The following is a 16,769-nucleotide window of genomic DNA, read 5'->3' as shown; positions in this document are numbered from 1 at the left end:
AAGACCTAGTCGGAATATACTTTCCTGCTTTTTAGTATGCTCAAATAATAAGGAATATTAAAGTCAAACCAAACAACGTAAGTAGAAGCACAAATTTGTAAATTACAGCAGACACGTGTTTCGGCGTTACAGGGAACGCCTTTTTCAATGCAAAAAATAATGAGCTTATGGATGAAAAGACATCCGACAAAAGCAAATTTTGTCGGATGTCTTTTCATCCATAAGCTCATTATTTTTTGCATTGAAAAAGGCGTTCCCTGTAACGCCGAAACACGTGTCTGCTGTAATTTACAAATTTGTGCTTCTACTTACGTTGTTTGGTTTGACTTTACTATTCAGCACAAAGGTATTTATTTATCTAATAAGGAATATATATATCAAAAACAAGCTTTAGTTAATCATGAACTGTACAAGTGATAAAAAAAAGGAAACTAAAAATTATTGACTAAAAGCAATTATATAACACAGGGTGGCGACAGATCAGGGAACTCAGGGAGATCAGGGGAAAATCAGGGAACTTTATTAATCAGGGAAAAGTCAGGGAAATGTCATGGAATTTTGAAAAAATAACAAAAAATCAGGGAAAATTGATTTTATGAGGAAAAAAAATTTTTTTTGCTTTACAAAATTAAGTATTTTAATTCCCTACGTATTTTCCGCCAATTATCTGCTCAAAAAAAAGTAAAATTAATGAGGTGTGATTATACACTGCCGCATATTTGTGCATTTTTTTCCTCAACGTCAAAGTATTGAATCTTACTTATTCCCCACAGGATGAACTTCCTAAGATTGTTTCTGTGTCTGTTAGGTTGTTTATTTTACCTAGCTTAAAATTTCCTTTTACGCTTTCAATGCTACTTAAAATAAATAACCATACAGGCAAAGAGGAAGCCTTCATTAATGCCTTAGCTCCTTTGCCTTTATTCCATTGTCTCGAAGTAATTAGCATACTGTAATCAGAATTTCAAGAAGAAATCTTTGGTTTTTGAATTAATACAATAAAAGCTTAAAAATTATTACTTCTTCCTGTTTTTAATTTGATTGATAAAATTGAACTTTCAATTAAAAAAAACTTTGTTTTTTGCCGTTATATTATTTGTTATCACCGCAGATTATAAAGGTTTTCTTTTCTTCGGACTTAAGTGATTCTTTTATTTTATAACCAAGTTGTATTCTTCTTTTTTTTTTCCCCCTTGCATTTCAAAGTTGTTTGTTACAAAAGCGATGTAAGATTTTTTTTTCATTACATACTGAAATCATTTGAAATAGAGTTAACTAAGTAACTTAATAAATATCTTTATTTTTTTACTGTTAAAATGCTGTATTCATTCATTAAAATCTATGTTCTTGATTAGTGAAAAGCTCCATATGAAGGGATGTCAAATGGTTTCATCTGTTTTGCATAAATATGTCAATTAGTTATATAAGAATAACTACATTACTTCTATTATTTCACTATTGCTTGTTATTCTTGCAACAATTGTTATACTGTTTGAAAATTTAGTTCAAAATATTTTCAATTACTTTTTAGTTCTATCATAAATACACATATGTTTTTAAGAGTGATTTTAATAGTTTCTTAAAATTCTTATGCTAAGTGGTTTCTGGAAGTAAAGTTTTTTTTTTTAAATTCTCTATAATCTTTCCATTGTAGAAAAATTTAATATACTATTTTGTAAGTTTTTTTTCTCCCAAAGAAATGACTTGATATGTTTTTTTTAACCATTTTATTAAAAAAGTAGCATTTTTTAAAAATATACCTTTAGTTCAACAACTTTACACAACTTAAAACGTTTAAAATACTGCATTTTATACAAACATACTATGGATTTCAAGTAGGGCAAAGAAAGAAAACCATTATCATTGGTAACGTAAATCAGGGAAATTTGGTGAACTTAATCAGGGAAAAGTCAGGGAACTTTTTTTCACAGTTCCTGTCGCCACCCTGTAACAAATGATTTTTCATCCGTTTTTCTCCATTGTCTCATAGGAATATAAATCTCTCATAGTTGAAATCCTAAATGTCTTGTTTACAAAATGAGTTAAAGATTGATTGTATGCATAGATTGTAATTACTGATAACAATTTTCTAATCGTGTATGCTCAAACATACAAAGTTACAACCTAACTGCAAAAGTTAGTTCTTTGGAAGAAAAACCGTTGAAGTTTTAATTTCAACCATTGCCATGTTGAGTCTTGATTGCCTGATAGTGGATAGATAGCAAATAATGAAACTAGTTCTGAAAACTATCAATGAGGACAAATATGGTATTTTAGCTATGCATCAAAGGAGGAATTTTACTTTATGCTTATTATTTGTGCAAATACAATGATTTTTTAAGAATTGTTTGAGGAGCTTTTCTTATTTAAAGATTAGTTGACATTAATGTTAACCATAATGTTGAAAAGTGAAAGTTACATATCTTGCATCCGGGATGTTTACAAATTGCACACCTGGTAAAATCTAATGAAAGTATTTGAAAGGTGTGACAAATAGCTTTTGCTGGGGTGAAAATCATCAGAGGTCCTGCAATTTTTTGCTGTCTTTTCCCATGTGTTTTTATTCCCCTCTCCTCCTTTATTTGGTTAGGTTTTCATAGACCTGCTACTGCTTTTGGAAAATACATCCAGGTAGTGCACTAATACATCAAATGAGGGAATTTGGATTTGGTTTCTCTGGAGACATTTTCTGGATTTCCATCTCTTCCCTTAGAGTGGGAATCATACTCTCTTGAATTCATTGATTGTCAAAACATTTGGTCATTCAGAGTCATGAGACTGAATTAAAAATCAGTGTCAGAATTCAAAACATTCAATAAAGTATTTCTTTCTTTATTCTTTTCTCTCTCTCTTTTTTTTCTGTGCCCAAGATTACATTTTTAGAAATAATCATGCTATTTTTCCAGAAACGGCAAGTTCATTTCTTACTTCTGTTCCCTAAATCAAAAATTTAGAGTAATGATGTAAAATTGGAATAATAAACATAATTAACCATTTTAGAAAATTGTTTTATGTCCAAAATTGCTATTAATTTGGTGAATGGTTTATTTTTTCCTTGAAACAACTGCAAGTTATTTTTTCTTGCAATTGCAATTTTCGTGACAAAATTTCACAATTTTCCTAAAAGTTGCATTTTACCCTCCTATCCCACATTTGACCATTTTTGTCAGTTCATGGGTGCAAGACCTTCCGTCTTGAACAAAATTTCCAAGACGGAAGTCGGGCCAAAAAGAAATTCGATGACTTTCTTTCAGTTTATACTTAAAAAAGAAAAATTGAGTGTTTGAAAAATATGCTTTAATTACTGTACCGTTCTATTACCACAAATTTACATCGACATTCTCTGGATTTTCTGCCATGGGCTTGTTTTGTTTGCAACATGCTTTATTAGGAGTGGCTTTTAGACTCTCGCTGTTTGACTTTTTTAGGTATAGTTCTGTTATTTCCAACTCGCTGCATTGCAGGCCACGGTGTTGCTCGCTTTTCTCCCTGAATTTTCGAAATAATCGTCTAATTAAAAATTTAGTCTTTTCTCTTGCTATTTTCAATCATCCTTTTTTCATTTGCATTTTTTTTTTTTACAAACTTTACACGCATAAATGAAAATTATGTGCACTTTTAAAATGTCTTAGAGTTGAATCTGAATCATTGATTGAGAGTGATTGCTGGCAGGATGAAATATTAAAGCCACAGCAAAGGGCATCCTCATACCAGGCAAAACGGGAACTATCATTATTTTTAAGATTTTAATGAAAATGAATTTTGGAAAGAATCGGGGATTAAATTTCAAGCTGGTTTGAAACATCGATTGGCAACCGTTCCTGCATTTTTGACAAAGATTTGAGGAATCACTTGGGTAGACTTTCCGATCAGAACTGATTTATGTTGCAAAAGTGAAAATCTTGTTTCCCAAGTGTTTTTATTGCTGCAATAAAAATGTTTACAATCGGCAAAAAACTAATGGTGGGGAACTGCGAATGCTTTTACCCCTATTATTCAACATCGTCCGAAATATCATTTTTGGAACTTCAATATTGTAATATTGCCGAAGGAGGGTTCCTGAACTCTATCTCTTCAATAATGCATTCAAAAAGCGTCTAAAAGTTATGAAAGATGTAGTACAATTTCGGTTTTTTAAAGCTTTAATTTCGGGGAGAGTTCAGATCACCCCCCCCCCCCTCTTACTCTAATATTTTTGAAGGTTGCCCTATATTGTTATTTTGGGCAAATTTAGAGACTTTTGAAATAATTGATGTAAGAGTCCCTGAACTTTACCAAAATGGTCTACCATTACATTTTTTGGACTTCAATTTAAAAAAAAAATTCTGGGGGAGAGCCCCCAGAGCCCCTGTTATTAGCAGTTTTTAAAATTATGATATCAAAATGCTTATATATTGTAATTTAATGGCTTAAAAATTCAAATTAAACACAGATTCTAAAACTGGCATTGTTAAAATCTACAACATTTATACACATAAATTTATCCTTAAGCACGCATGCGGGGGGTTGGGGGGGGGGGTGAGACTGAAAATATTTTCCGTCTTGAACACATTACCAAACTTGCACTCATTTGTTAATTAAATGTGACCGAAATATGCTAGAGCAATTTTGGTAGTACAGTCTACCCTCCCTTATTGTAATCAGTCAGGTTCAGGCTCAAGAAGTAGGTTTCTTATAAACCAAGTATTTTCACAGTTTGAACTCCGAAACTTGTTTGCAACTTTTTAAACACATTTTTTAACATTATTAAAGCACTCAAGACATTTTTTTCAGCGTTTTTGTGAATTTCCTTCTCTTTCCAACTCGTCTGCTATAGCCCATAAATAAAAAGACTTGCATTTTTAATATGAATCCAGTAAAAAAGGTGATGGATGTATTTGAAAAAAAAAATAGAGAGAGGTATGCTATTTTCATGAATGTTATTAATCAAACAGCTCTTTTTTTATTTTCGTATTTTACTTGTGCATCTCTGATTAACGGGACCTGAAATTGTACAATGTAAAGATTCATTCATTAATATGTCATACTTTTGCGATATTTAAAAGAATTTCTTTATTCTATTACAGACTGCACTACAATGTGATGATGATGTAAAAATTAGGAATGTACTCAGCCAATTACCATTACAGAGTATAAAAATAATTTTAAAACATTTGCATCAAGTGCTCAAGTTGCAAAGGTACTTTTTTATTTGCATGTTCCAATATGTCAGTAGTTTGATCCACTTCATTTGTTTATGAGAATATTGCTTTATAAGCTAGTATAATGAATTTGGGAGAAATGCAATAAATTAAATGAGAATGTGTGTTTTTATTGTTACATTAGTTGTGTATTTATTATATTCTTTTAGTATAGGACTCGACTAAATGTAGCACATGTGTTTGTTTCATTAAATTTTCAGTTTTTTTTCTTGAAGTACCGATTGCTGTTCCTAGTTTTGCATCCTTAGCTTTCATAATTTTCTCATTAGGAAAAAAAGGTATTCCATAGTTGCCGACTTGAGAAAATCTCAAAACGTAAAAAATTTATGCTCTTTTAATTACAATTATTACATAAATCCAGTGGTGTGAATTTCTATTAACTGTGTGCAACAAGCTTGCATATTTAATTTTCAAAAAACTTTTCTTTTCTTCAAATTGTATTACAATACTTATTAACTATTATAACTACTTTTTACAATTACCAGGAAAGCATTGTCCTTTTTTATCACCTAAGAAAACATTTTTATAGTTAGTATTATTAATAAAGTGATCATATTTCATAACACATGCTTGTCAGAACTTTAAGAGAAACTGAAAATAATCCCTACATTTGAGTAATTCACTCCCGCATTTTTTCCAGGAAAAAGTCGCAAGACTTCAGAAATTTAGCACCATCCTAAACCTAAACATTTATAATAATCAGAGAAAATTATTTTGAAGAAAATATGCATTAATTTATATCTTAGATAAACTTGATTTTAGCATCAAAATTAAATTTTGTTAATGGTGTTCCCTTGGCTGGATAGAAATTTTAGAAAAGGCATGGCAAAAAAAAAAGCATGCAAGTCCTCGGCATAAAATAAAATACAGGAAGGGTCGTCCATGCAAAGTTATCATAGTGTCTATACACTAGAATCATTTAGTGGGTTAAAATGAAATAGTGTTACATAAGCAAATGTTAGCAGATTTCAAAATGTGTAAGAATTTTTTGTGAATATCTCATTTCTTATGGGTTTTTTGCTATTTGTATTTATTATCAATATTGTAGAATACAAAATTCTCTACAAATTTTGTTTAAAAAAAAATTTTATACGGTGAACCGTTTTCGAGATAGAGGGCGGAGAGTACGCGGTCACAGGATCACTTCAGGTCAACCGGTGCCTCCGGTCAAAAACGCGCCATATATAGTTGATGAACTATCGATAAATCTATGATTATAAATATTTGTTTCGATGAAACAATGGTTGCACCAGTTACTCAAGAAAAATTCTTATCAAATCGAAATAACAAAGATATGCTCATTAATATGTTAATTGAAAAATTACAAGCTGCAAATATTACTACTAAACAAGCCAGACATGATGCGGATGTTCTTATTGTTGAAACTGCAATTGAAGAATCAAAGTCTGAAAAAACTGCAGTTATAATAGGACAAGATATTGATTAACTTGTCATTTTAATTGGGCGTACACTGTCTTACGAACTAGAAATTTTCTTTAAAAAAGTTGGGAAAGGAAATGTAAAAACGGAGATATACTCGACTAAAAGTTTTGATAATTATCCTCATTCCAAAACACATATTTTATTTCTGCACGCATTAAGTGGCTGTGACACAACTTCTGCACTTTTTAAAAAGGGAAAAAAAATCATTTTTAAAAGTTTTTGAGAAACTGACAAATTTGGATGAACTAGCTGCAGCTTTTGAGGAAGAAAATTGTTCGAGCCAGAGATTATTAGAGAGTGGAACTCAAACTTTATTGGCAGTCTATAATGCTCCGAAATCTGTGAAAAGCCTCGATCATCTTCGTTATATGCATTACGTCAAGTTTACAAAACTTAATAAACCTGTGCAGCTTTCAAATATTCCACCAACAAGTGCAGCTGCTCATCAACATTTCAAACGTGTGTATTATCAAGTTCAAACTTGGTTAGGGCATGATCTGGAACCCCAGGTATGGGGTAGGGCAATGCGAAACGATTTTCTGGAGCCTATCATGACAATTTTACCACCTGCTCCAGAAGATTTGCTAAATACAATTTTCTGCAACTGCAAGAGTGGTTGTGGTTCGCGATGCGGATGTAGGAAAGCGGGCTTGCAATGCTCTTCAGCTTGTGGCCAATGTAATGGGCAAGCTTGTCTCAATGCTCTACCTTATCAGAGCGACATTAACGAAGATGGAACCTTTGACCCCGAAATCATGGAAGAACTTGAGACAAATGACGTTGAAGACGATAATGAAGACCAGTTTGAGATTTACCAGCAGCCGAAAGACGAGGAAGAAGATGATAAAAATTATAAATTGTAGTTTTTGTACTCTTTATTCCATTTTTTTACTTTTAATAAAAATAGATGTATTGAATGATATTTTTAAATAAAAAGATTAATTCATAATTTATTTGTTTTTTTTTCATCATGTAAGAAGTTATTAATATTAATTAGGTTAAAATTCAAATATAATTCCTATATTTTCATCAAAAATTCTGCAATTACATGGGCAGGTAAGTGTTGTTAAGTAAATTAATACTGAATAAAAAGTGGATAGGTTAGGAAAAAAATGATAAAATATAATGTAATAGTTAATAAAAATTGACAGATATTTATAATCATTGATTTATCGATAGTTCATCAACTATATATGGCGCGTTTTCGATCGGAGGCACCGGTTGACCTGAAGTGATCCTGTGATCGCTCGCTCTCTGCCCTCTATCTCGAAAACGGTTTACCGTATAAAAAATTTTTTTAAACAAAATTTGCAGAGAATTTTGTATTCTACAATATTGATAATAAATACAAATAGCAAAAAACCCATAAGAAATGGGATATTTACAAAAAAAGCGCAAAAACAGATTTTTGTGACCTTTGACCTTGAAATTTAATAGTTGCGTACACCCTACCATATGTAGGTTTTGAGACAACTTTTAGGGTGTCAATATACAAGTATTTACAGACTTACAGCTGGGTATCTCGAATTCCAAGGTGAACTTTTACTATAATGACTGGACTAAAATGAGTTTCTGCATAGAAAGAAATGAATACTTACATGTATTTTAGGGAAAGAGTCTTGAGTATTATACAATCTGGTTTTGCCTATAAATTATGTGAACTTCTATTTTCTTCACACATTTATTTATTTACTTACTTTGTAGGAGTGATCTCCATGCAAGAAAGTGGCTTAAAGAATTGTTAGGACTTCATTTGTGTCACATTAACTCGGTAAGAGTTTAATTTTCACATTGATATGTTTTTAGTTCTTATTTATAATGCCTTTCATCTTAAATTCCATTATGTTAAAAAAAGTTTCAAATTCAGCACAGTAACAATTTAATAAATTCTGGTTACATGATAATTGGCACACATTAACATGTTATAGATTCAGTAGTCCAATTGAAATTTTGTGATACATTCATGAATAAAATAAAATATACACTCTATAACAAAAAAATCGACGCACCAAGAAGGAGTGATCCGATTGAGACGAAAATTGGTGGAGAGGAAGACAATGCACAGAATAGTAAATGATCGAATTTCTCAGAACAATTGAATAATTTATGTCAGAGTTACAGTAACAAGTTCAATGAGGTATTGGCCCGCTTTTAGCCTGGATACAAACTGAAGCACGGCGTGGCAAACACCAATAAAGCTCCCAGAGGGTGTCCTGCGGTATTTCAAGCCAAATTTGCTCCAATTGTCGGTTGAGGTTATCAACATTCCTTGCCAGATGCCATCCCATCATACCCCAGGCATACTCGATGGCAGAGAGATCTGGCAGGCCACGGAAGAGTTTGACAAGCTTACAGACAGTTCATAGCAACACGTGCCGTATGTTGTCTGGCGTTGTCCTGCTGAAAACCAGTCGAGGGTACCGCAAAAGGAACAGCAGCAAAACAGGTCTTAGGATGTCGTTAACGTACCACTGTGCAGTTAAGTGTACATCTAATTATGACCAAAGTGGTCCAGCTATCGAAGGAAATGGCACCCCAGACCATAATGCCTTGTTGAGGGCCAGTGTGGCGTGCAAAAGTGAAACTAGGATCCCCCTCTGCCCTGGGTGTCTCCAAACATGTCTTTGATAATCACCATGACACAGTTGGAAGCGGGATTCGTCGCTTAAGACTATACGCCCCCAGTCAGCACCATTCCAACCTGATCGAGCCATGCACCACTGTAATCTGGCTCGGCAGTGTTAAAACGGAACACCCTGTATGTTGCCGTTCATAATAGCATTGTTTTAGAGCTGTCTTATGAAAGTAATTTTTCGTGCTTCTGTGTGTAAAATGTTGAGACTGCATATAAAACTAGGATTAATGAAGCAGTTTGTCAAGGCTATACCAGGGGTTGCTTGGTTTAAACCACGTTCTTTTAAACCATGGGTTTTTTTTTAAAACCATGTGGATTTTTCTTTTTTTTTTAGATTCCATTGATTCCCCCCCCCCCCCCCACAATGTTTTCATAAATTTTACATATTATTGCAAAGAGTAAAATATAATCAATGCAAAGTAACTAGCAAAGCTTTATAGATAAATTACAGATTTAATAAATTTAGAAACTTATATTTTTTAAGGTAATGCAAGTTTGCTAAATAGTTTTTATGTTGTTTTCTTTTTTTAAATCTATGCAGCTTTCCTATTAGGTACATAAATATACAAGGCAGACCAACTAAGTTTTCTAAAATTACATGGAAAAAAATCCAAGTAGCTCTTTTTAAATCCTTCAATTATCATTATTTTTCGGTTTTTTGCATTTCGAAAATAGTCCAAAATGCATATTTCAACCAAAACTTCATTTACTACCTAATTTGCTTGATTACTTAAGATTTATTGAGATAGATTATGTACCATTGAAGCGATGCAAAGTGTATATATATGTTAACACTAGAGTATTTAAATGACAACAGAAAAAAAAATAACTAAAGAAGTCCCAGAACACTTAGAGTAGGCATAAAATTGCGCTTATACCTGCACTTTTTTGCATCCCCAACATACGATGCAGTCAGAGCAAGAAAAGTACATAAAATTTTGAAAACATAAAATATCCATGTAACTCTGTGCTCTTATAAAAAAAAAATTAATGCCAAATATTCACCTTTCAAAGAATTTTTTTGATCCCAATATAATAAAAGAAGTCTCATGTATGAATAATGGATATCAATAAATGGTGGATATAATGGAGAATCAATAAACAAAATTTTTTATGACATTCTTCATTATTAAAATGTGTTAAAAGAGTATTTTCATTTAACTTTGTACTGAGGCTTTTAATTAAATGGGTTTTGTTTCCTTAGATTAAAAAAAAAATGTATTCCTAAATGCATTAAACCAGGAGAAATTTATGCCTACAATGGAAAACATATAATGATTACCTTAAAACCTACTTATCCTGTTTCTATAATTGTTATCACTGATACATTAGGTAAATAAATTACTTGATTTGTAACTTTTTTAAAATCTTTACACAAAATATGCTTTGATCTTTTGGTTTTTGAAGTTATGTAATGTACATCACAGACTTGTGATTCATTTGTAGATATTGCAAAACACTTTCCATGTTTAAGAATGCATGATTTTAACTTTACTTCTTTTTTTTTTTTTTAAATTATTGTAGATGGCTATGATTATGATTAAATTAATGTATAGGAATTTATTTTTGGATAATTGTAATTAATAACGTCTGAACTATCACAGTATATGATTTCTTTGATTATTTATACCCCATTTAAAGCCCATTTACTTATTGTATTTTTTATAATTGTTAAAGATTTTCAAACAATATTCTTCTATAAAAATCTCTACATATGAGGAAATAAAATTACTCTTAATTATTTAATTAATTATGAAGAAGTTAGGTACAAACATGAATATTAAATATTCCTAAAATGAAATTGTTTTTAAAACGAACCCAGTTTAAATAAAAAAACCTGGTTTAAAAAAATTAAAAAAAGCTGTTTTTATACCAACCCTGGGCTATACTAAAAGATGGTGACTGCTTCAAATACATGTGCAAAAAGTTTCCTGGCTTATCTGAAACCAAGTTGAAAGAGGGAGTCTTTGTTGGTTCAGATATCCGTAAGCTTATGAAGGACAAAGTATTTGAGACTACCATGATGAAGGAAATGTGTTGAATCTTTGTATGGAGAATAAAGCCTATGTTTACTGTTGAGCATTTCAATTTAATAGAGATAAACTATATCTTCCATTGTGGGTTACTATCACCAGTTTCCCCGTTGTTGATATTGATTTTTCTTGTTCAAAAACATTCAAATTTAAGAGGTTAAATGTTTCTGAATGTACTATTGATTAGATTACACTGTGTGAATTTGCAATAATAAATAATAGTATTTCTTTTTAAAATATAGATAAGTGATTCTTTATTTTTTTCAAATATTACTTATTCTTGGTTGTTCTGAATGACAGCTAATATGAAAAAAATTGTTTGTTGACATTCCATATTAAGTTGCACTGTATTTTCAAAAACAGTATTCTTTATTTTATCAATTTCTATTACATGAATTCTTAAGATATTATGTATTTTTAAAACCTCATATAATTTTCTTATATTTCCTGGGAGAAAAATGTGTGTATTTTATCTCCCTCGTTCATTTCAAAAGCTCCATTCTTATGCTTCTTTGCTTTTGCAGTGTGATGAAATGACAGAAATTTTAAACAATATAAAAGAGCTTATTAAGTCCAAGAGGCCCACTGAGACTATTTCAAAAATATGTGCATTAAGGGGGCTGTTGGCTATGTATCAGAAACAGGTAAGTACTTTATTTTTATGATTATTTTCAATTACTTTTCCCACCTATTTTTTGTAAGGCTTTTATCAAAAACATTATAGGGAAATGCTCTTTTAGTTTAATATCCTATGGTAGACAATATGTTGGAGGTATTTTAAATTTTCGTAAGAGCATCTCTTATTCTGGAATTGCATGTATTAATCTGTTGATGCACATGGTTTAAAAAATGTTTTTGAACAATGTTAGAAAAAAGGTATCTACAATTTAGTAAGTGCAATGCCAAAGCAGCTTAAGGGGTACAGTACCTTTCAAACATTTTTTTTTTAATTTAAGCAAATTTTATATTCATTTGAAACCATAACATGCATACTTATTTTGTAATCAATAATTTACTTTCAAAATTAAAAAATGTTGCCTACTTTTTTCAAAAAATTCAAAAAATTGAGGAAAATTTCAATTTTTTAAAATCCCTAAGGCTTTTTTAATTTTTGCACTAATTTGAAAAAAGTTTTTTGCTAAACGATCACTATAATCATCTCTAAAAATCTGTGCATTCATTTGCTTATGAATTTATTAGAAAATTTTCTGTGATTAATTATGTAAAAAATCAAGGTTTTTTTATTAAAAAAAATTTGGTTTTTAAAGGTTTAATATTCCCTAAACATTTGAATAATATATAAAATGCTTATCCAATGCACAGTTTTGTCAAATATGTTATCCCAATTGCAAAAAGTATTACTTTAAAGCTGTATCTTCAATAGAAAAAAATCCTTAGGGATTCTAATGACATGAAAACACAAAAATACCATCATCGAGAAAAAGCAGTTTGAAGTTTTTCTTTTGCATAAGAACACATAGCGAGCATGGCTTAAAATCACTCATAACTTTTTAAATGTTTGAACTAAAGCAATGAAACCTCCCTGGGTTCAGAATAGTTTTTAGTTTTGAAATATGCAATAAAAATTTTTTTGATCGTTTCATCATTTTTGAGGTACTGTAACCCCTTAAGTGAACGAAAAATGCAAGAAACTGAAAACCAGATTTGTGTAAGACTGAAGTAAAAATATATTACAGTGAAAATGTATTACTTGTGTACTCCCCATTAGTGGCGATCACATTACCCCCAGTTCTTTTCAAATTTTTTTTAAAACTTATGATAGTGTTATTGTTCATTTTTAGATTTTACATACAGTATAACCCCAATTTAAGGATTGTCAAGAGAATAAAAAAATTAATTGTTAAATCAAAGATATCGTTAAATCGAGGAACATAGACATTCAATGCAGTCAAATCAGGACAATTGAAATGTATCACTAAATTGAGGAAATCGTTAAATCGAGTTTCGTTAATTCGAAGTTATTTTTTCTTTTTTTTTAATTCAATGTTAGTAGATGTAATGTAGCAATGTTTTTAGTTATGTTTAAATGTATGTGTATTGATTAAGTTTTTTTTTTAAATTTATTTATTTCGATTTTCAGAATTTTTTTTCTAAAATATTCCGTCTCCTCCCCAAGAAAGAAAAAAAAAATAATTTGAATTTTGACATCTTGAATTCAAATTATGTTTTTCGCAATCACGAGTGTGTATGTAGGCGTGTGTTTGTGTGTGGGGGGTATGTTTGTGTGTAGGGGGTATGTGTATGTGTGCATAGGCATGTGTGTTTGTGTCTGTGTGCAGGCATGAATGTGTGGTGTATGTGTGTGTTTGTGCGTGCGTGTGTAGTTGTGTATGTATGCGCGTGTGTGTAGGACATGGATGCAACCCGGAGACGGCTTTCATTATAGGAGCAGTATCGTGAGGAGCCGGTCCACGGTGATCCTGCAGGGGGTGCTGGCGGGAAAATAAAATGATAGCACGCCAAAACAGACAAATAAAAGCAATAAGCAATCGTGATTGCTCAAAAAAAAAAAAAAAATCTGCAATTTAGAAGTACATAATAAAAGTTATTGTGGTTCATTATTTTAAAGGCTGAAAGTGATATTTTAAATAATTTTTTTATTATTTATTAAGTAATGTTAAGTCTTTGTATTATTATTTTAGAAAGTTAATGGAAAGAATTGACCTACTTACAATTTTTATTATAAAAATGATAAAACAGGCATGTGATATTGTTTTCCCCTTTTTCTTTGCACATTTGTCTGTTTACTGATTTCAAGTATTTGCACTGCATAGCTATATTTATTGTGCTTGCATCGAATCCTTGAATTGGCAATCGAAGCTTGCGTTGAAATGACTATAAGATTCAAAACAATCCTTTGTACCAATTATGTTTCAATTTTGAAACTTTTTTTTTTTCTGATAATGTACAAGATGATCATGGCATTTACTTATGAAAAGCTGGAAACCAGTTTTCATTGATTTTAGTGTAAATTTTAGCACCAATACAATTTGATATTTTTAAAAACAATTTGAAGATTCATGAAATGCACCGCCAGCTCAGTCAATTCCAGCCGAGGACTGCAGTTTCGTGCTGATTAGCACTCATCAGCCCGGCATAGGTATCAAATGATCCTGTATACTGAGCTGGAGGTGGAAAACCTCTTATGGAAGCCAAGAGTGCCAAACAAACTGGTAGCTAATGCAGAATTAGCACTGACCAGACGAGTGACCGCAACAATGGTTCGGTTCAACTCGAATATTGGAGGCAAGGCAAGTATATTCAGTAAGTTACCGCCCTGTAGCCAGGGCTAAGGCAGAAATACATGAAATACACCGCCAGCTCAGTCAATTCCAGCCGAGGACTGCAGTTTCGTGCTAAGTCCTCGGCTGGAATTGACTGAGCTGGAAGTGTATTTCATGTATTTCTGCCTTAGCCCTGGCTATAGGGCGGTAACTTGCTGAATTTGAAGATTATTCAGAGATTTTTTTTTTCTTTTTTATGAAGTTTTTATTTTCTTGGTTGATGCTAGATAAACTAGGCAGATTGAATTTAAACAAGTGATGTGTTTATTTTGAAAACACATATAGTTGATGAGAGGGTAGATTACTTGCAAAACTATACAGCTTTCATCCAAGCTGAACCAATTATTACAGGGTTGCCAACTGTTCCGCAATAATGGCGAAACTCCGTGGCATCTCATTTCTCGGTCGAACGCTTTCAAGCATAAATTTTGCTATTTTATCATAAATAACATTTAAGTATGGGATTAAAGATGCTTTATACTCAAAGATTGAAATAGTGTTTAAAGCTGTTTTATTAATTTAAAAATAATATTTTTTATACTAGTGCATAAAATGATTATTAAAGCTCTAAAACAATTTTAGATAAGCAGTTTTAGTTATTTTTAATTGATTTTTGTACAAAATTCCAACGGAAAATTTTAGATTGTGCCACAGAATCAGCACAGATGCTCTTCAAATCGTTTCTCCAAGGTTGGCAACCCTGTTATTAATATTCATCAAATACTAACTGGTAACAATAAAAACTTAATAACTGAGGCCTCTTTATTTTTTTCTTAAATCTGTGGCATGCATCTTGCTTTTTAAGCACATTCTGCTTTTGGGGCCTCTCTTGCAGCAAAAAAAAACAAAAATTAATTTTGTATTTGAACCAGATCATTAAATTAAGAAAATTTATTTTTACTAAATATTTTTACCTTGAACATTTTCCTTGAATGGTCTAATATTAAGAATGAAAATGACCTAAACAAGGAGAATTGTATGATTTTTTAAAAATCATTATACCATTATGTGTAAATAAATGCTAGTTAATAATGTTGTAAGATTCCTGGTTGTTGTGCCGTGCTCTGAGTGTTGTTACTCCAAACGTTTTGGCCGCATCTGCAGCAGCCATCTTCAGACTATTACACTAGCTTAAATAGAGAAACGTTTCCAACAAACATCCCAACAATTTTAACAAAAAGGAAGAAGGAATTAAGATCAACACACACTGGCAGAGATATACTCTCGAGAAATACTTCTAGCCAACCAGAAACAGCGACGGATGCCTAGCAGTCAATCCCCAACCAGAATGAAGAGAGCTCAAGTTTCAGCCTTTCAGAAACAAGGACGAACGTTCATCAACCAATCCTGGCCCAGAACGAAGGGAGAGCTAGCTCTTCCCACATAAATAGTGACAACACTTCAAAGTCTGCATCAGTTGCTAGGAAGTCCCTTCCCTGGAAGCTTTGACCACGCCAACACTGAAGATAACCGCCCCAGATGCGGCCGAAACTTTTGGAGTAACAACACTCAGACCACGGCACAACAGTCCAGAATCTTACAATATTATTGACTCTGTCGGGGGGGGGGGGGGAATCTTTCATTCTTACACAAATGCTAGTTAGTTGGCAAATGTCTGCTTCAGCTAGTATATAATAAGTGGTTTCTTAGTAAAATTTAATTTTGCTTCAAATTTAGTGCATTTTATTGATTTTTTTTTATAGTTTGCTTTTTTTCCTCTCTATAGATTGATGATACTGATAGTGCAGATGCTGAGCAAAAAACAGAATCCTAAGAGTGTAATTCATTTAGTTTTATCTGTATTATATACATGTAAATGAGAATCGGACAGCTTGTTGTTTTTTCTTTTATTGTTGATTTTTAAAAAATCTGTTTTTGATATATACATACCAATGATTAAATAAAAATCATCCATTTTAATTTGAAATTGTTTCTTCATTATCACTTTGTATCAAATCTTACCAAAACAATATTGAAGACAATGTATCATTCATTTCTGCAATGAATAGCTTATTCACATTTGGCTTTCAATCTATTTTTCTATAAAGTAACCAATAAAGTTTTTGCCACTTTTTATGGTCAAAAAGAAAACTACTTGCAGAAAGTTTAACCTATTTTTAATCCTGGAAGTAATCGGCATCGAAGAGCTTCT

General features: G+C 31.6%; 1 protein-coding gene across 1 annotated transcript in view; it reads left to right on the top strand.

Annotated features, from left to right (window-relative positions):
- LOC129227245 (WD repeat-containing protein 43-like) overlaps positions 1-16,475 on the top strand; it is a 48,894-nt gene extending 32,419 nt beyond the window's left edge. The window contains exons 12-15 of the mRNA XM_054861759.1: positions 5,067-5,179; positions 8,349-8,415; positions 11,837-11,956; positions 16,344-16,475. Of these exons, the coding sequence (XP_054717734.1) occupies positions 5,067-5,179; positions 8,349-8,415; positions 11,837-11,956; positions 16,344-16,391 (348 nt within the window). The 3' untranslated portion in view covers positions 16,392-16,475. The remainder of the gene's footprint in view (positions 1-5,066; positions 5,180-8,348; positions 8,416-11,836; positions 11,957-16,343) is intronic.
- Positions 16,476-16,769: the final 294 nt, after the last annotated feature.

The sequence above is a fragment of the Uloborus diversus genome, chromosome 8, assembly GCF_026930045.1.
Source record: "Uloborus diversus isolate 005 chromosome 8, Udiv.v.3.1, whole genome shotgun sequence".
In the NCBI taxonomy this organism is placed as follows: Eukaryota; Metazoa; Arthropoda; class Arachnida; order Araneae; family Uloboridae; genus Uloborus; species Uloborus diversus.
Note: the sequence above shows the minus strand (reverse complement) of the source record. Positions and strands in the feature narration are given on the sequence as shown.